General features: G+C 43.2%; 1 protein-coding gene across 2 annotated transcripts in view; it reads left to right on the forward strand.

Moving 5' to 3' along the window:
* Positions 1-227: 227 nt before the first annotated feature.
* The window catches only part of SLC1A1 (solute carrier family 1 member 1), a 57,877-nt gene continuing 37,921 nt past the window's right edge, over positions 228-20,183 (forward strand). The window contains exons 1-2 of one of the 2 annotated variants that reach the window (XM_082335738.1): positions 228-397; positions 14,424-14,564. In XM_082335738.1, coding sequence (XP_082191864.1) covers positions 307-397; positions 14,424-14,564 — 232 coding nt within the window. In that variant the 5' untranslated portion in view covers positions 228-306. Of the gene's footprint in view, positions 398-669; positions 1,352-14,423; positions 14,565-20,183 lie in introns of those variants that run through there. The other variant, XM_082335739.1, reaches the window with a different exon arrangement.

Below are 20,183 nucleotides of genomic sequence, written 5' to 3' on the forward strand. Positions count from 1 at the left end.
GGCCAGCTAGGAGAGGCGGCCGTCACCCGCGGGCCGGCTGGGCGGGCAGCGGGGCCGCCGGGGCAGTGAGGCGGAGGGCGTGCGGCGGGGTGGGTGGGGAGGCGGGCGGGCATGCCGAGGGGCGGGCGGAGGGCCGGGCTATCCCGTTGCCAGGTGAGGCGCAACGTCTCCGCCTCCCCTCTGTAAGCGCGCAGCAGCGCGGAGGGCACGCAGGCGGGCGGCTCGGCTCGGCTCGGCTCGGCTCGGCTCCGCACGGCGTGGAGAGCCCCAGGCCCGTCACCCCCCCTGCCGCCGCCGCCCCCCGCTATGGCGAAGGCGAGCAGGAAGGGATGCAGCTGCCCGGGCTTCCTGAGGAAGAACTGGCTGCTGCTCAGCACGGTGGCCGCCGTGCTGATGGGTGAGTGGGGGGGGAAGGCGGGCGGCCGGGAGGGAGAGCGGCGCCGCCGCCCGCCGCCTGGCCTTGCCCGGCGCGTTACGGCCCTGCCCGTCGCAAGGCCGGCGCGGCGCCAGACCGGGGCCGGCGGCGGAGCGCCGGGAAACGCCAGCGAGGGGCGCTCCGCGGCCGCGGGAGCGGGCCGGGCGGTGCGGGGCGATCCGCGGCCCACCCCCGATCCCGCCGGTGCGGCGGAAGGCTAACGGTTCTCACGGCGGGCGAGGGGGGGCCGGCTGCCCTCCCCCGACGGCGCGCAGGCCGGCTGAGGTGCTGCGGGGCCGGGGCGTCGCGTAGCCGTGGCGGCGGGGAACAGGTCCGCAGTGGCATGCTGCCGCGGCGGCCGGTCTAAAACGGGGTTTTTCGTGGGTAAACGCAGCGGCCCCCGCCCCCGGGCGATCCGGTGGGCAGCGGGGTGCCGAGAGGCGGGGTGCCCGGGGCCTGCCTCCCTCCAGCCTCTGTGGCAAAGGTCTGCTGATTAGCAGGGTAAAACCGTGCTATGAAAAACCCGCAGGTGCACTGGGTGGCTCTGAGCCCTTCGTGCGTGGGTGCTGCAGGCCTCCCCGGCCCACCCGTGTCACGCTGTGCCCCGGGCCGCCCTTGCACACTGTGGAGGGACCGCAGCACGCTCGGCCGGGGCTGACTGACCGCGGGGGACGAAGCCAGACTCACGGCGCCTTCGGGTGGTCTGCAGGTTGGAGCCCCGCCGAGCCAGAGGCTGCTGGGCAGGAGAGCGTTGGCGGTGGCTTTGGGCTGCTTCTGATGGCCTAAGCAAGCAATGCAACTGGAAGAGATGGCAATACCACCCAGCTTTCAGTGGGGTTTTCAGGGGTGTCATTGTAAAGATAGGAGGATTTCTCCTCTGCTTGCCGACAAGTTTCTGAAGGAGGAATGAATTGAACGCCATCTTATTAAGAATAGGTGGGCAAAAAGGTCAAGAGAAGCTGTCAAATGGCTTGGCCGAAGAGACTTTTCCATAGGATGTAATTTTGGTCCTAGTCACACCCCCTTTTCATTTTCTCCTGGTGATTATTTTGACGCTAAGCAGGCAGAGCTTCCTTTGAATTATTGCTCCTGTAGAGAAGTGCTGCTTTAAGTACTTCATTAAGTACGCTTGCTGTTTGATGGGTGTCTTTCAGATGACTTTTCTGCTGATTTGAATTTTGGCTGGAACATATCTGTTTCTGTGCATGTTTGTTCAGGGGAGAGTTATTCTTTTGGAATTCCACCCCGCTATTTATAAGCTGTGATCAGAGATGTACTTATGTATAGATGTGTGTTTTCCTCCACGCATTCAGTATTTGAAGGATCTCAGTTCTTTTTCACTTCTTTAGTAAGTGGGAAGATTTTTGTGGGTTCTGTGTACCAGGTACTAAGGGCTTGCTTTGAAAATCTGTCTGTAGCAACTGGAGGAGTGTTACCATGTGTCTGTGTTTGTGTGTGTGTACAATTGCTTTTTTATGTACTCCTGTCAGGTGCACCTCTATGAGTTGACATACTTGCTTCCCAGTTACAGAAGTGGTTAAGAAATATTCCCCTCTCATTATCTTCAATGAATATAGGTAGAATTGAAGCGTGTGATGTGATCCTACAAGTTGATCATTCTGAAATCAGATTTCCTTGAGAGCCACAGAGCCTGGCAATGTGGGAACTTTGAGGACAACTTGACCCTAGTCCCCCTGATACCCAATGGGAATTCACAGTGAGAGAGGGACAGGCACCCAAATACTTCCTATGTCTTTGGACTTCTCTGCCTGCTACACTGTAATTAACAGTCCGGAACTCAGGGGCGCTCCATAATATGGCAAAGAAAATCTTCATAAAAATTCCTTGAGCTTTGGACCAAATTACTTTTTGCGGGTAGCTATGTGTCTGCTGCATTTTCAATATTTCTTGGGGGTGAAATAAATTACTCAAGAAGAACAGTGAAACTCTCATAAGGGTGGCTCAGTTGAATTGTATGTTATCTTTTTATTACAGCTTGAGGAATGTTTGTAATATACCTGGAGTCCACAAACCCCTCATAATTAAATTTACATATTTATTCTTCTTTAATATACACTGGGGAATCGCTCTGAGGTTTATTAATCTACTTAGTTTGGAGGAACAGTGTAGCATTTATGAACAGAAGAGTATCACTTATTTTGAAAGCAGAAAATATGTTTAGACTTTTCAGAAAAGTATGCATGAGTGAGGAGCGGAAATATCAAATGCAGCAAGGTGTGGAAATGTACTGTGAAAGCTGTCCAGGTGTGCTGCATGATATTCCAGCACTATCATATGGAATCATGATTTTTGCTCATCATTATCAGAGCAGTGTTTAGCATCCTAGTGAGATATGTTTATATTTGCTAGTACCCTTACTAAGCTGAAGAGTTCTCCTCATTACTTGTTGTGCCCATCTCTGACAGACGAGACAGAAACAGACAAAAACCCCTCAGAATTCCAAACAGTTCTTCCTTCAAGAGTAATTATTTTGTGTGTTATATTTGAAGCATTATTGCTCTCTACAACTACCTGAAAGGAGGTTGCAGTGATGTGGGGGTCGGTCTCTTCTGCCAGGTAGCAAGTAGCAGGACAGGAGGAAATGGCCTCAAGCTGTGCCAGGGGAGATTTAGATTAGATATTAGGAAAACCTTCTTCACGGAGAGAGTGGTTAGGCATTGGAACAGACTGCCCAGGGAAGTGGTGCAATCACAGTCCCTGGAAGTGTTCAGAAAACATGTGGATATGGTGCTTGGGGACATGGTTTAGAGGTGGACCTGGCAGTTAGGTTAACTGTTGGACTCGATGATCTCAGAGGTACTTTCCAACCTTAATGATTCTATGATTTGCCTGTCATTTACATTTTCAAAACCATTGGAATTTCTTTTATAGCAGTTGGGGGGGGGAATTATTTAAAACCTGTACACAAAATATCTTCACATCTTTTTGGTGAAAACACCTCCATGTATTATTCAAAGAAAACAAAACTTTGAGGCTCAAAGAGGTTATTTTTCTTACCTTAGTAAGGGTTCTGTTTCAGACCACCAAACTGGTGTGAGGATATCTATGAACTCATATTTGGAGTCTGAAATTGACTGAATTTCAGATTCAGGGCTAATTCTGAGTTTGCGGTTTGTATGATTTCAGTTATAGATTTCATAGAATCATAGAATGTCCTGAGTTGGAAGGGGCCCACAAGGATCATCGAGTCCAACTCCTGTCCCTGCATAGGACAACCCCAAAATTCACACCATATGTCTGAGGGTGTTGTCCAAATGCTTCTTGAATATTGTCAGGCTTAGTGCCGTGACCACCTCCCGGGGGAGCCTGTTCCAGTGCTCCACCACCCTCTGGGTGAAGAACCTTTTCCTAATATCGAACCTAAAGCTCCCCTGGCACATCTTCCTGCCGTTCCCTCGGGTTCTATCGTTGGTCGCCAGGGAGAAGAGATCAGCGCCTGCCCCTCCTCTTCCATTGTGAGGAAGCTGTAGAGCACGATGAGGTCTCCCCTCAGTCTCCTCTTCTCCAGGCTGAACAGACCAAGTGACTTCAGCTGCTCCTCATACGGCTTCCCCTCTAAACCCTTCACCATCTTCATGGCTCTCCTCTGGACACTCTCTAGTAGCTGAATACTGGGCCCGAGAAGCGAGTTCATTGTTCATTAGTGCTTAGTGCGTACTTAGGGCATGCAGTGGGGTCATCTGTGCTGACCAGTGGCTCAGGGGTGAGGTTTGGGCTCATCTGCACCTCCCGTGTCTCACTGCCCTTCTCCAGGAGGCAGAGGGACAGGAGAGTAGCAGCCCCAGGAAGGTAACTGTGAAAGGAGGGATATCTTGCATCCTTTTGCTCCGCTGGCCTTACTGAGCCCGAAGCAGCTGAGCTAACAAAAGCAGTTTAAAAGTCAACTTACTTCAAGTGCTTCTTCAGCCTTTAATAAAGGAAGTTATATTGCTTCCAGTTTGTACAATCAGGTCAAAATAAACCAGAAATATCCCTGAAATTTACTCACCCTGAAGCAGGTTTCCAAAGGACAATTGCAAAGGGAGAGTTCAAGTCACACTTCATAGGATTCTCATAGAGCGTCTATTTTTCATCATCACTTTGTCTCCAGGAGGTCACTGCTGCAACGCAACCAAACCAGTCATGAAGGCAGAAGGCTGATGATGTGTAAATACTTACTCATTCATTAGTCTGTGGGCCATAGCCTAATAGCTTGTAGTCCTGGGCAATTCTTCAGCATAACAGCTTTTTTCTTACAGTGGAAATAAAAGAGTAAGTGATATGAGTACATATGGTCTCAGGCATTGAGTTGCAGCAGCACACTATACTAAAGCAGAGATCTTTTTACATATGTACTCAGAGAGTATACGCAAATAGGTTGCAATTTTTTTGAATACTGATATTTTTCAAATCCTTTAGACCAGTATCCTTTTGTAATCGTTCTGTGGTTGGGGAACATGATTCTGAGGGATTTGCTTTGCAGGTTACAAGTACTTTTATTTGTTGCTTAATGGGATGTCTGTCTGCCACTCCCTAAACAAATTCAGAACTTCCGTCACAGGCAGGCTCATAGGTATCTGAGATTTTCTTTGTTTTCAACAGCACGCGTGCGGGGCACTGAAATTGTTCAGCTATTCAGGAGGGAGATGTGAGAAGCGCAGTATTTAGATTGATGTAGCCACCGATCAGAAGAGGCTGTGAATGCCGGGTGTCCTTTCTTCAGCGCGCCGTAGAGCGCGGTTGTCAGAGGCGTGAAAACGCCGTTTCCGCGCGAGGCGGTGATGGACGTTTTGCGCTCTGCCGTGAGCTTGCGCCTTCGTTCTCCTCTTCACGTTCGTCGCTGGCGCTCGGCGCTCATCCCGTACACCTCGGGGCGTCAGGGAGACCGGGCTTTTCCCGGGGCCGAGCCGGAGCGGGAGCGGGAGCGGTGGGCGGGCGGCGGGAGCTGTCCGAGGTGGCCCGGGGCGAGCCCGGGGCGAGCCCGGGGCGAGGGCGGCCGGGGAGCGCGGCGGAATGCGGAGCTGCGGGAGCCGGGAAGCGGCGGCGGGCGGCGGCGTGGAGTGACTGAGAGAGGGAGGGGCTGGGCGAACTTCTCCAGCGTGCCTGAACACCTGATTTTTGCACCTCTGGAGCGAAGGGAATTTTATGCAGTCTCTGCAGGATCAGGCACCTTGCCTGTGCAGTTCCCTTGTTGGAAGATCGAGGCTGGCCTCCGACCTCCTTTTCTCCCTGCGTTTGAGAGCAAGACTGAAATATACATAGTTCCTATCTGTAACACCAGCACTGCAGAAACTTTGAGTGGTGCAGCTATAACTATTTGCCAGGATTTGATGAGTGCGGCAGCCACTGGAGCTTCTGTTTTGTGCTTTACGGTATCGCCCCAGCAGTCCATATGCCAAAAATCTATTATCTTTAATTTTAATGAAAATGATTATTTTATACTATGGTATTAAGTAGTAATATCTCCCTATAACAATATTTTTTGTTCACAGGTCTGTGTTTAAAGAAAAAATTGGCAGGTGCATTCACACCTACTAGCTGTAGCTAGAAAGGCTAGGCTTCCTCTGGAATCAGATACAAGGGAATTTAACAGCTGCTTTTAAAAGCACTGGTTCCTTTAAAATTCACCCGTGTCAGAGCAGTGTCAGCACATGCTAGCATTACTGGAAGCCCAACAGTGCATTCTTACAAGAAGAATGGTGAAGGGTGAAGATAACAACAGAACAATTTGTAGCATAGCACTTTATTGATGGCCTCTCACCACGTGGAAGGCCACCCTGAATCCAGGGAGCTCACCATGCTCCTGAGGGTGGGAAGTTTCTTTTGCAAACGTAGCCTGCAGCCTCTAAACCCCATACACCTATAAACTCTTTCAGTTTCTCCCAGTAAGTTGTTTCTGTTAAATTACAAGTGTAATTTAAAAATAAAGGCCCATTCTGGATATGAAGTAAGGCTTCACTATTTTTCATTTCCACCCCCTCGTACCTTTACCAAAAAGTGGCCTGTTAGCTTAGTTTAGGCTGTCTTCTGTACCATTTCTCTTTGCTTGCACAATACAGTGCGAAGGTTACAAACAATGAAGCAGCTTAATTGCCTCTTGAAATACACTAGCGAAAACAGAGCTCTCCACAGCAGGAAAAAAATTAAAGCGAATATACTAAAGCAAAAGAATTATTACTCTGTCATTTTCTGATGAGTATAGTTGTAAAGCAAACATCTGATTCCTTTCTTGAATTTTGAAGCATAACATTGTATTAATTTGGAATTTTTAACAAGTGAAGACCAGACATCCTGAATCAACTGTGGTAGCATGGAAATTTAACAGAAGACTGGTTTCTTCCTGGTGTGATTTAGAGCAGCATAGATGATATACTTGTGACTTTTTATGCCTCTTTAGACAGTTGTGGTGCTTATCTGTCTGTTCTCTGGCACACTCCATACGACCCGATACAGGATGGGATCTGTTCAGAAATGTGTGAAACCCAGTAATTCTGAAAGAATGTCTGAATTTAATTTTAAAGACAGAAAGTAAAATGCAGAATGGCCAACAGTTTCACCTGAGAGTTTCACATACTACTGAGGATCAAAAATGCTCTGAGCCAGAAACTCAGCCAACAAAAGAAAACAAAGATAACTGAAGTTAAACATGGTGCCTCTTTTGCTCTTGAGCTGTTTTGAAGCAAAGAAAAACTAACTTTTATTTGTTCTTCTGGCATGTAAAGTGTTTTCTTATTGCCCCTGTATTTTGTGTCTTGTTTTAACATAAAGCTTGTGTTTCACTTTATGTGAATGAAGTGAAACTATCGCTAGAGCTGAACTTTTAAGTAAAGGGAGCTTTGTAAGGACTGAGCCGAAGGTCAATTTACACTCTACAAAGCCCTAAAGCTACCAAAGTCAATGAAATATTTCTTTCCATTTGAAACAATAACACCAATACTAATACCAGCAAAATATTTACTGTTACCAATTTCCCAATATTATTTAAGGGAAAATACTACAATGTAATCACAAAAATATATTGGACTTAGTGTTCCAGATTTATTTTTCTGTCTACCATTGTTCCACATATTGCACAGTCCATGAGAACCCGATAGCACGCCAGAAGATTAAATGTGACATGTGATAACAATTTCTATGGATTATATATAATCTAAGTATTTTCCCAATATATTGGAAAGCAGCCGTTTCTTGGTCCTTTCATGCTTTTGGAACTATAAACAACCTGGCCTTGCTTAATCTGAACTAATTTTCTAGGTCATATCTCTGATCTCTCCACGGTTTGATGTCTTCATTAGTTTCAGAATAATGATGTTGCTGCATGTCACTATCTGTCTCTCTTTAGTTTCCACTGAATTGCCTTTCTGGCTGCTTATCTCAATTTATTGCAGTCAGAATCATTCCAGTGCCCTTCCAGCAAGGGGATAGCTAGAACAGTGTGTCCTGTTTGCTGTCCTTTCCTCTCATCACAGTTTAAAACAGAAGCTGTAACAAGGGTCAGAACCTGGCAGATGTTCCCAATTAATAGCCTTTCACCTTTCTTATACCATTGCCAACCATTTAGTTTCCTGTGTGTTTCAGGGGTCTTAAAAGATGATGTATTTTTCCTGATGTGCTCTGCTGAGCTAGTGTCTCTTGGGCTGTACAGGATGTACAAAGATGCTCATACAGCTTTGGGACAGCAAGCAATGTGTGTGGAAAGAGAACAGAAGATCACTGGGCTTTTGCAGGAAAGGGTGAGAAGCTCAAATTTTTTTGGGTGGCATTCGAATGGTGCCATTGGTGTTGTAATATGTTAGGCCATGTAAGCAGAATGTTAGACGCTAGGAACACCAGAAATGGAGACATGACAGTATCTGAAATGAGTGACAAAAGGGGTCCAAATGAAAGCACTATTTTATAAAATTGAGTGGATTTGGAGACATGGAGGAAGCAACAAGACCTGTACACATCTGGATGACTGCAGAGGAGAGAGGTCGTAGTTAAAGAAGGCACCCAAGTTACAGGTGGGTGGGGTGAAGGAGAATGGTAGTGGGTTTAGAAGTGACAGCTGAAAGGGGTCATGGGGAAGGTCTTCAAAAGAAGAAGGGAGAGTTACCGTTGTCATATTACATTTCAATTTTACTGTAAAATGCAGGAATATGAGACAGAAAGATACCTCCTGGTTTATCACATCTAGTCCACTGCTGCTTCAGGTCACGCCATTTTATATAAACTTCTGTGACACATCATGCTCCACCTTAAAGCTGGATAGGCTTCTTGGTGCTGCTCGTCCTCCTAGGAAGCTATATTGATCAGTCTGATTGTTGAAAGCCTTTCAGTTTCCAGTCTAAATGTATTGTGGTTCAGTGTGCATCCATTTGTTAAAACATTGCTCTTTCTCTGCTATTCAACCATTTTCTGTATTTCTACCTCACTCATCCTGTTTGACAAACTAAGCTCTTTAATATCCTTTCAGAAGGTAGGCTCCTCATTCTTTTCATCACTCCACAATCCTTCTTTGCGTGTGTTCCAGTTTGAGTTCACTTTTCCTGAAGCCTTGATGAGTTTCATACAGTATTCCCCAACAGAATAGGTGCTTTCACCAGGACACATCCAAATTCATGAAGAAATGTGGGTGGTATAGCTGCTGGGAAAGAACTGTCATTTTCCCCAAATGACTTAATTTATGGCATAATCTTTATAATATAGTGTTTATTATGTTAAGGTTGTAAGTACTGTACTTAACTTCACAAATCTAATGAGTCACCGCATTTGCTGAAAAGCTGTGAAGGAGGCAAATTGTATCTCTGATACAACTTAATTTATCTTAACAGAGTTAAGGACTAACCAAGGAACGAATTCTTCACAACACTGCTCTGTATTTTTTTTCTGTATGTTAATGGACTGTTCTGTAGGTAGGTTCTGTGCGGCAGTCCTCACTAGTGTACTGAGACACATACACAGATGAAGCACAATCATGAATTTTTTTTCTTTCCTTCAACTGTATTCTTTTATCTTGGCTTTCTCAGCTAGAAGTTACATCTGCATACTGAAAATACTTGGAAGATATGTAGACATGAAATTCATCTACAGCATATTTAGATAAATGAGAGGAAACTAAGAGTCCAGCAGGAGAAGCTGTTAAATTATCAAACTGGTTAGCCATCTGCACATTGCTGTTCTGCGGCAACACTGGTTCAGCGTTCAGCAGAACTGTGGTCACTCCTAGCCACAGGAGAATGGCCATTATTTCCCTTTTCCTGGCTGAATGAAATAACCGCCCTGGGTTTGACTAAGGGTGGGGTGGGTCCTGTGCAGGGCTGCATTGCAGAGAGGCCGCTCTGTGTTATCAGTGACTGCTACAGGCTGCTCTGTGTTATCAGCCTTGCTACAGGCTCCCGCAGCACAGAATGTAGCAGGAGTTATGTGGCTTTGCCACTTGCAGCGGCCCTCGCACCTGCTGTGAGGAAGGGGAGTACCCCACACTGGAGAAGCTGGTTTTTACCCCTCTGGCCAATGCTCCACCTTGCCTTCATTCCTGAAGGTCCATCACAGGGAGTCACTGTCCACCCAGACTTTCCTCACACTGCAGTCAGAGGACAGCATGTCATTTGTGTGAAGGAATTTACAACTGCTGCACCCTCCACAGGTTAATCAGAGAGAGGACACAGGGGGTCTCACCACTGCGGAGGAATGAACACACCTTCCTCCATTACATTCCTGCTAAATATTTTTCAGTAGACCAAGATTTGACTTGGCAACTTTCTTCTTCTGGAAGATTTCTGAGAGGACTTTTCTTCATGTATCTTTGTAAGCAAGCTTGCAGTCTGGGCAACACCAGCATCCAGAGAGTTAAGATCAGTTGCCATGCAATTGTGCCCCAAAGACTCTAAATCATACCTCAGTAGTTGCCTGCAGTTTTCTAAGAATCTTGGGGTTTTTCAGTATGTTCATTAGAAGGAATATTAATTGTCAAGTAAGACACTAAAATGCATAACAGTAGAAAATATTAAAAATAATCCAAAGAGAGCTGAATTAATAAGCTGAAATAATAAGTTTATAAGTATTATTATAAGTAAGAATTTCTTCTACATCCTCTATTTAGCGTTCTGTAGTTGGTACCGTGTATTTCTTTGTAGTTAAGAGACAGCCAGTGATATTACAGAAACTCTAGAGAGAGCAGAAAAAAAATTGATTTTATAAAATATTACAAAAGGACTCAGACTGTATCACAGACTGCAAAAATCTTGCCTGCCTGTGCTGCAACTTGATATGTTTATATTGAATGTTTTGCATTGTGTTTCAAATCAAGTCAGTGAACTTTGTTTGCCAGCCTTTTCAGTCCCATGCATCATCTGCTCTAAAGATAATCCAATTAAGACCCACTGATATGATAGAAATAATTGTATTTTAGTCTGTCACGTGAACAGCATATCATGTGAAATTATGAAGAGCTTAATCACTTTGTTAATAGTACAATCCATGTTGCTGCAGTACAATTAAATAATATCAGGTTCGAACCATGAGACGTGCCCACGTTTTTTCTTCTTTCAATGCCATATCAAAGCAAAATTCCTATAATTTCCCCAATGTCTGTCATTATCAACCAGAATCACTAACTCTGCTCCAGTGAAAGGGAGTTTCTACATGCTGGAATTATATGAAAACAGGAAAAATAAATACCACAACTTTTTTCAGAGGCGGACATGGTGCAATCCAGAACAGATCATTTTACAAAACAGGTTCTTTGTTCTCCAGAAATATACACTGGATTTCTTTTCTCATTGTCTTTATGGTTCATTCCTAAGGTTCATTCCCGTAAAAAAGTCAGTGGGAGCTGAAGGCGATGTGCTGTTTCTGCAGTGTCGTGCACACTGGTGAAGTGAGAACTCCCTACCAATTAACACCATGCATCCCATATCAGTGTTGTCATCCATGAGTGCAAATAGCACGTTAGGGAGTCCTACCTGTTAGATACCGATTTTATCTGGTTTATATTCTCCTTCAGTGAGAAATAGGACTAGGCATGTCTATGTGTGGACTTCAGTTATCTGTTTCTAAATTGCCAGTTGTTTTACCTGTGAGTGAAGGTAAAGAAGGTAAAGATGCATAGTATCATGCTGTCTTGTTATTGAAGATATAATCAGGTTCTGAAGAGCATCTACCCCACAATGGTAATGATGTAAAGCAAGTAACTACAGTCACTTCATACTGCATGTCCTGAACAGATTCAGCTACTCAGGCATTCTGAGTTTTCAAATTCAAGATCTGAATTGTGTTGCCCCCACAAAATTATACAAAAAAGGCTTCAGGATTTAAGCATCACTCCCTGAAAAACTGTAAATAGTCTCCACATTTGTTTGCTCAGGTGGCTGCTGAGAGGACAGCGAATTTTTACAAGTTTACAATAGCTGTAGGACAATCTGTGACATTCCCCATGTATGCTAGTATAGATGAGCCCAGAGATTATGGAATTTGTTTGGACAGGCTGTGTGTTTGTTTTCTTACTCGTTTCCAAATCTGTGTCATGAACTGCAGCACAATACTTGAAGAAAAACGTAGTAGTCCTGTAGTTGTTCCTATGCAAATAATTTGCACTTTTCCTTAGACAACATTTCAGAACAATAGCAATATGCAAACAGACATACTGTAGATGTAGGGCAGATGGTGATAAATGAGTGTTCACCAGATATGCAAATGTCACAGAGTTAGCTTTGCAGATATGCAGAACCTACAACATAATGGTCTCCCAAGACACATTTTACCTATTTCTCTGGTTCACTCACTGCACGGGCCAGACTGGTTCTGCCACCTTATTACACACAGCCCATCATCTCCTAGGCCCTGGAAAGCCTTGGGCTTGGCAAATGTGATGGATCGAGTGCTAGATGCAGTGCAGCCAGGTGCTATCCCCTTGCAGTACTTCCTGCCCCCCTTTCCCTGGGTAACACAACAGAAAATGGGCCATCCCATACAGAGGAAGCATGTATTCCCTCTAGCTTTTTATACTGGGACTCCTGGGACTACCTGAAAGATGGATGCCAACAAGTTTCTCTTGGTATGCTCGTTTTCAGCGGTTTTCTTCCGCTCTGTTTTTCTTCTCTTGTTCTTCTTACCCTCACCCCTCACTTCTCTTCGTCTGCATTTACAGCCTTTCTTTGAAGGATTTTCTGTCTGTTACAAAGCTTGTAAAAAGACTATGTAGTACCTGGGAGAAGTAGTGCCAAGGAGTCGAGGCATGTCTTGTTTCATATGCGTTCAAACAAGAGAAGTGTGCTGTGGCCTCTTCATGTGTTGCAATCCCAGGGACCCAGACTGCACCTTTCGCTTTCTGTGTTAGTGGCTACTGGGAGAGAAAATGTAGATGCCACGCTATACAGCATGTGCTGTACTGTGCACAGTTGCAAGGAGATATTTGCCTTAGAAAATTAAAGACATGAGATTGTATTGTTTTTTCCACCTTCGTGCTTCCCTTCTGCCCAGTATTGCAGAAGTCTGGACCTTGAGCGGTACATGCCATTGAGCTGTAAGTAGAAGATTGCTCTTGTGGTAAAAATCATAACCTAACTTAGCCATACGGGCAAGAACGAAAAGCAAGGAGAGGGGATGAAAAGAAAGAAAAACAATTTAGCATGGAGTAGAAGAAAGGTGGAATGGTTGAAACAGAAAAGATGAAGAGGGCAAGCAGGAAAAGTGATGTTTTGCTCTTTAAAAAATGCATTATTCCATAAATGAAAAAGAGAGAAATGAAAAGAAAGGAAAAATCCTAATATATACTAGAGGCTTTGCCTACTATAGGGTGTTTTGTGGTTGTTAGAAGTAATTGCACATGTAAGAATTAGTTTCAGAAATGATGGAATATCAGTAGCATTCATGTAGAGAAATTAACATTTTATAAGACTTTTGTCTATCCTTGCTTACATTTTAATCAATATGATGTTAAAATCACGGTGACCATGTGAAATATGTTTATGCTCAGCCACACTTCTTTCTATGCATTATAATTCCCAGGAAGAAAATTCCAGTTGAACTTAGTTATTGAGAGACAAGGACCAAAAAGTTCTATATATGTCCATTTCCAGTGCATAAGCAGATTTATTCTGCTAACTTTCTAACTTTCTCTTGTTACTGTTACAAAATTGTATGTGAAATAACAGTCATAATGGTTTCTAAATACTGATGAACACATTTCCTATACCAGTGATTTTCATTCGAAAATCATGTTGAAATGGAAAATAACGGTATTGCCTCTCAAAATGAAGAAATTTGTCTTTGGCCTATGATTTATTTTCTTTTGGTGGAGCTCTTATGTGTGATTTGTCTCAGAAGCTAGAACTATCTGATAACTCATTTAATCCAAAGATAAGAGGAAGTATCAAGGTGCCTTGTGCCATGGCTCAATCACTGATTATACTTATTGTCTGGTATTTTGTAGATCAGTCATGTACTGGAATGAGTGTGAAATATGCTGAGAGTATTTTTGTTGATCAATTTCCTGGAAATTATTAGATTAATTTAGTGATTGTAGTCACACTCTTTTCTAATTATGTAGAGTAGCAGTTACTGAAAGTATTGTCGCTGGGTAGTCATATTTTCACCAATACAAAATACGTAAAATATTTATATCATATCACTTACTTTCTTTAATGTTTGGTTGTGGTTTTATATTATATTGATTTTTTATAATGCCAGTTATGGGTCTTCTAGAGCTAGTGAAAGCAGGTAAAAAGTCACTGCTGGACTGGACTGATAATCAGAGGGCATAATCAAGATTTTTCCAAAGACATACCTAAAGGCATCCTTCAAGTTCAGAATTATGTGTGTTATTACTGTGCGTGTCATCAATATATAGAACAAAAAAGGAAACATCTCTTCTCTAATTTGCTTTAGAAGTTCCACCATGTCTGTAAAAACATGTCTATTGCTCGCTTTTTTTTGTTTTACTGGTCTTCTATTTTTCCTCCTTTTTTCCCATGTCTCTACTATGAATTACTGCTAATTTGTGTCACATTTTTTGTGTGCCTTTTAGGTATTGGAGTCGGCATGCTCGTACGGGAATATGGCAAACTGTCTAACCTGGATAAATTCTACTTTTCCTTTCCCGGGGAAGTGCTGATGAGAATGCTCAAACTCATCATTCTGCCGTTAATCATATCAAGTATGATCACAGGTATGAGTGGAAATGTACTTTTAGCTGATGAGATTATCATTGTGGTTTAGCTTTCTTTCTAAAAGAAATAACCTTTAAAAACAATTTGATGGAACTCTATATGAAAAGTATAGATTGCATACATTTAGAGTAAGCTTTTCTATAAATAACGAGAATGGATTTGGAAGGATTAGCACCATTATCTGGTAATGAAGTTATAAAGAGCTGTGAGATAATAACTTATGTGTTTATAGATTCTTGTATCTCTTTCTCCCTGTTTTGGGGAGTGGGTTAAAGAGTTGCAAATTGCAAGCCCAAAGCTGCAACTGCATATTCTCAGGTACAGAGTTAACTATTGTAAGTAGTCTCATGCTGCCATTTCACAAGAAAGGGAGAGCTGATCTCACAGCTTACTGTCGTAAAAAGAGGAGATTCCTCACCTACACTTCCCTGGCCTCAACAAACTCCTGTGAGGTACCTTGCATGAGCTCTGGCGTTTGCTGAATCCTTCTGTGAGTCCATTCAATTCACTGACCTGACAGAAAACTAAAAATTAGAAAAAAAAAAAAAAACATCTATTTGGTACGTTGGTTCAAAGGAGTTTTGGGGATGTGCAAGAGAGTGGGGAGGGAGACTGTGTGGCCAGGAAGGAGTTATGGAAAGAAGAACAAAGCTTCCCTCTTTTGGAAGAAGCAAGCAAGCCGTTGGCTGGAACCCCGCCATGGCATGCTAGAATTCGCTAACAGCTCAGTCAGTAGAAAAGATTTGGAAAGATTTGCCGGAGCAAGCCCAAAGCGAAAAGACAGAACTGGATGTCAAGTGGCCTTTCTGGGGGGGGGCGGTAAAGAAAGCCGAGCAAACTTATCTTTATTCTTTAAGCCTTTACTGAAGGAACAAGGGTTATAGCTATTTTCTTTTAGCTTCCTACAGTGAATCAGGACACATTTGTCACTATACCATCCCCTTTCATCTCCACAAAGCCTATATTTTGGGAATGTATTCATGTCCAGGTGTTTGTTGTTTGGTTGGATGGTCATGGAAATACATCAGACATTTGACTGCCGAGAAGGAGAGCATGTTGTCATCAGAAAATGAAAGGGGAATTTCGATCGTGCTATGGAAGTGCTTTCAAGAATAGGATATTGAATACAAACTCCCAAGCTCCTCAAAGTTCATGGCCAAAAGTATCACTAATTTCAGCAGCACACCCCAAAGTGGTCCTGTGACAGGAAGAGCCAAAGGGAAGCTGCCAAGGCCTTTGGGACATATCTGTAATGCAGGGTGACAGAAACCCAGTGTTAGAATTGAAATGGAGAATGTCAAGAGCTGCAAGATGGAGACATCCAGAAAGGAAAGCTGCAAGAGGCAGAGTGAGAAATGGCGGCAGAAAATAGTCAAGGGCTATGTCCAAAGGAATGAAGGGAGGTGAAGTACTTGTTAGTATGTAAAGGAGAGAAGAACAGAAAGAGCAATTAAAAGGTCTTGGTGTTTTAATTAAAAGACGGCAGCATTTTTATACAGAGAAGGAAATGAGACAGAAAGCAAAGGAAAACTGAACTTGACTTTTATCATGTTGAACTTGAGTCTGTGGCAGGAGATCCAGGAAAAGCTACCAAGATAAGACTAATATATTTCTTTTTTCAAGCAAGCTTTTATTTGTGAGTGAAGTTGGGCCTGTGTCTTCAGAAATGAATTATATAATTAGGATAATGATGAAATGAATTATTTATTAAATGTACCCCTGTCCAGCACTTGCGAGGGGAAACAAGAGTCATTCTGTTAAAAATACTGTGCTGCTATTTAATGTTTAACATTCCAGTATGAGTAAACCACATTTGTAACTACTAACATGAGCTTGGATTTTAAAGATTGCAGATTGTGGGAGTTAAATTCATATACAGAGATGAGAACGAGATGCTCTGATTCTGACCTTGGCATATCCAATTTACGTAGAAAAGAAGGGCTTATTTTTTCTACACTTCTATGTTAGTTTTTTATGCAAGAAGAAGGGAACAAGATTGATAATGAACAGAAGCTACTTCAATAGAATATGCAGAGCTTTGCTGTTGAAAACAAAAGCACTAGCTGCCTGTGTGCAAGTGCTGCTGAAACATGTGGCAAGCAAATGGACCAGGCATGTCCATGCATGACGGTTTTCACTGTTCACCTGCATCCTTCTTCAGGATGTTGATGATATATTTTGCCTCTTGTAAAAGAAATGCAGTAACCTTCCAAGCATCAGAAATGTACATTTGAATTGAATAAGTAGGCCTGTGTATAATCATAAAGCACACTAGTCATTTTTCCTCTTTCACACAGAGTCATACAGAATGGTTGAGATTGGTAGGCACCTCTTGAGACCATCTAGTCCAACCCCCCTGCTCAAGCAGGGTCTAGAGCAGGTTTCACTGATCCATGTCCAGTCAGGTTTTGAATATCTTCAAGGACAGAGACCCCACAACCTCTCAGGGCAACATGTTTGACCAGCTTCACAGTAAAACAGTGTTTTCTTGTTCAGATGAAATGTCATGGGTTTTATTTTTTGCCTATTGTCTCTTGTCTTATGTCTGGGCACCACTGAGAAGAGCCTGGCTCATTCTTCTTCATTCTCACCCATCAGGTATTTATACACATGAATAAGATCCCCCTTCTCTTCTCCAGGCTGAACAGTCCCAGCTCTCTTAGCCTCTCATTATGTGAGAGGTGCTCCAATCCCTTTGTCACCTTTGTGGCCCTTCTCTGGACTCACTCCAGTAAGTCCATCTCTTTCTTGTACTGAAGAACACAGAACTGGACACAGTACTCCAGGTGTGGCCTCACCAGTGTTGTGTTCCGGGGAAAGATTACCTCCCTCCACATGCTGGCAGTGCTCTTCGTAATGCTGCCCAGGAGGCTGTTGGCCGCCTTTGCTATGAGATGTTGCTGTCTTATGATCAACTTGTTGTCCACCAGGACCCTCAGGTCCTTCTCTGCAGAGCTGTTCTCCAGCCAGTCAGCCTCCGGCATATACTTGTACCTTGCATTGGAGTTCCCCCAATGTAGAGCTTTGCATTTATCCTTGTTGATCTTCATGAGATTTCTCTCAGATGAATTCTCCAGCCCATCCAGGTACCTCTAAATAGCAGTGTAACCATCTCATGTATCAGCCACTCCTCTCAGTTTTGTATCATCTGTGAACTTGCTGAGGGAGCACTCTGCCCCATCATCTGGGTCATTGATGAAGATGTTAAACAGTATTGCCCCCAGTATTGACCTCTGGGGTACACCAGTAGCGACTTGCCTCCAACTGGACTTGTGCTGGGCCTGGCCATTCAGCCAGTTTTCAGTTCACTTCATCGTGCAATTATCTAACCTGTACTTTGTCAGTTTTTCTGTGGGGATGTTATAGGAGACAGTATCAAAAGCCTTATTAAAGTCAAGGTAGACAACATGACCTCCTCGCAATTCTGAATTTTAGCGTCAAAGCAACATACACACTTGCAAAAAATACTGTAAAGAATAGAACAAGGAGAGGAATGAAATAATTAAGGAGGATCCAGGATGTGTCTTCAGCTACGTCTCTAAACAAGACGGGCACTTCACTGTTAGTGGCAAAGGCACATCTCTCTGCATTTGGCTGTGAACATTCCCTGGAATGAGACACAAAGGTATTTTCCTCAAAAGTAACCTCATCGTTATTGACTAAACACAGGGCATGCAAGGATAGCACCACAACCTGCATGCTGGCTGTCCTTGGTGGGATCTGATGTGCTCTGACTATGCACACCTCCTCAGGATTTGCATATTATGCAGATACCTGTAGGGCTTCTATCCAATGATCACAGCTGTCAGACCTGCGTACATGTTCACGTGCTCAGTGGCAGACATTTAGGGCCCCAATACATGTGAAGTTACTGCACTGAAACTTGTGACAACACTTCAGGTGGGCCTGAATGACTGTCTTTTTAGTTCACAAGCTAAGGGGATGCTACTTAGCTCACCGTGAGAGAAAGCTAAACATTAAGTCATGTTATTGTGCCTTTGCTGATGCTAAGACTTTGCACAGAGAAAATTGTAATGGCTCATTCAGTGCATAGTTGTAACCAGACCATGGTACTGGGTCCAAAGGCATCTGGGAAGTTTTGAAGCCTACAGGAGGCTGTTTTGTGAATGTATGTCATGTCAAAATACTGGGTTTTGGTGACTAGTAACATTTTTTGCACAAGAATCACCAAGACGCTATTGAGGATATGATCTGTAGTTCTATTTTAGGATTAGAATGTCTTAAAAGGTAATGTCACATCCTGAAAAACATCAACTTCTACATATGCTTTTGAGGCAGTGAGCTATGTACAAATATATGTCCCCTGACCAGATCCCTGTCCGTTTTGACATAATGATGTAAATCAAGCCCACAGCAAAGACAGTGATGGCAGGAATCACTCCTTGAGATTCCAGGAGTTTCTGCAAAATTTAAATTATTAGTAATTTTAACTTGTTGGGGGAAATCCTGTCTTAGTGGAAAAACTCTCACTGACTTCTTCAATTAGAGTAGCAACACACTTAGTCTATTTTCAAATTGAAAAGGCAAAATTCTCCCTCTTTGGTTAAATGGAGGCCTTTGTAGAATGTGGTTTTCCTTCACAAACCCAGTTCCTCAGAGTGTAAAAGAGGGAAGACATTGTTTACATACATATTTTACGTAGCGTACGAGTTGCAATTTGTGGAATTTTTCCACTGACCTGCCTAGAGGCTGAACTGCAACCTAGTAAAAACACTAACGTAAGCACTAAGCATTTATTTGTTTGGAAAAATTTGAAAAGCATGGTTCATAGATCCTTGCTTTGGGGACAGGAGAGTCTGAGTAGTGCCATGCTCTTTTAAATTATTCTTAGTCTGCTACTTAGAGCCGAATTTTAATTGTTCTCTTCTTATCATAATTATTTTAATGGATGGCAGATGTAAGTTTAGTTTACCCATAAGCCCACCACTGATAATTCAGTTCAAAATATCTAGCTCTTTTGGATCTCCATGACATTTCTATCCCTCAAATTAGCTAATAGTACACTAATGAATCATTCATGTGAAGGAATTATTTGTATTTTCTGTTTCCTGCTGTAGCGGCATGGTAAAATGTAAAATGAAAATCAAAAACCTAGAGTGTTACTCAAGACAATTGCTATGACATCCAGAACTACACCTGCACTAAGTGTAATACTCCACATCTCAAATCCACTTCTTTGAAGTAACGCTCTAAAAGAAGAAATGACTAGGCAAATACCAAAAATATATTATTTTTAGGGGCTCTGTAGGGCGTAAGAATTGAGAGGAATCTCTTGTGTGCTTCCTGGGAGTTTTGAGGCTTAAATCTAATCCTTCTGGGAGTACTTAAAAGCCTATAAAATGTCTTTGAAAGTCTTGGAAATTCACAACTCTAATTTCATTCAGAGGATGAAAATTCTGTAGAATTGTGCAGTATATTTCATCATATGTCTGCATACTGAGCAGGCTAGTCTCCTTTAATCACTTCTAGCCTTCTTTTTCATGGACTGAGATTCACAGGGTATGTAATAGCAGTAAATGTTTGCAAATCTGTTTTCTGTCTGGATCGCAACAGGACTTAGGCTGGAGACAACTGTCCAGTTTCCTGGAGCGTTGTTC

The sequence above is a fragment of the Platalea leucorodia genome, assembly GCF_965183815.1.
Source record: "Platalea leucorodia genome assembly, chromosome: Z".
Lineage (NCBI taxonomy): Eukaryota > Metazoa > Chordata > Aves > Pelecaniformes > Threskiornithidae > Platalea > Platalea leucorodia.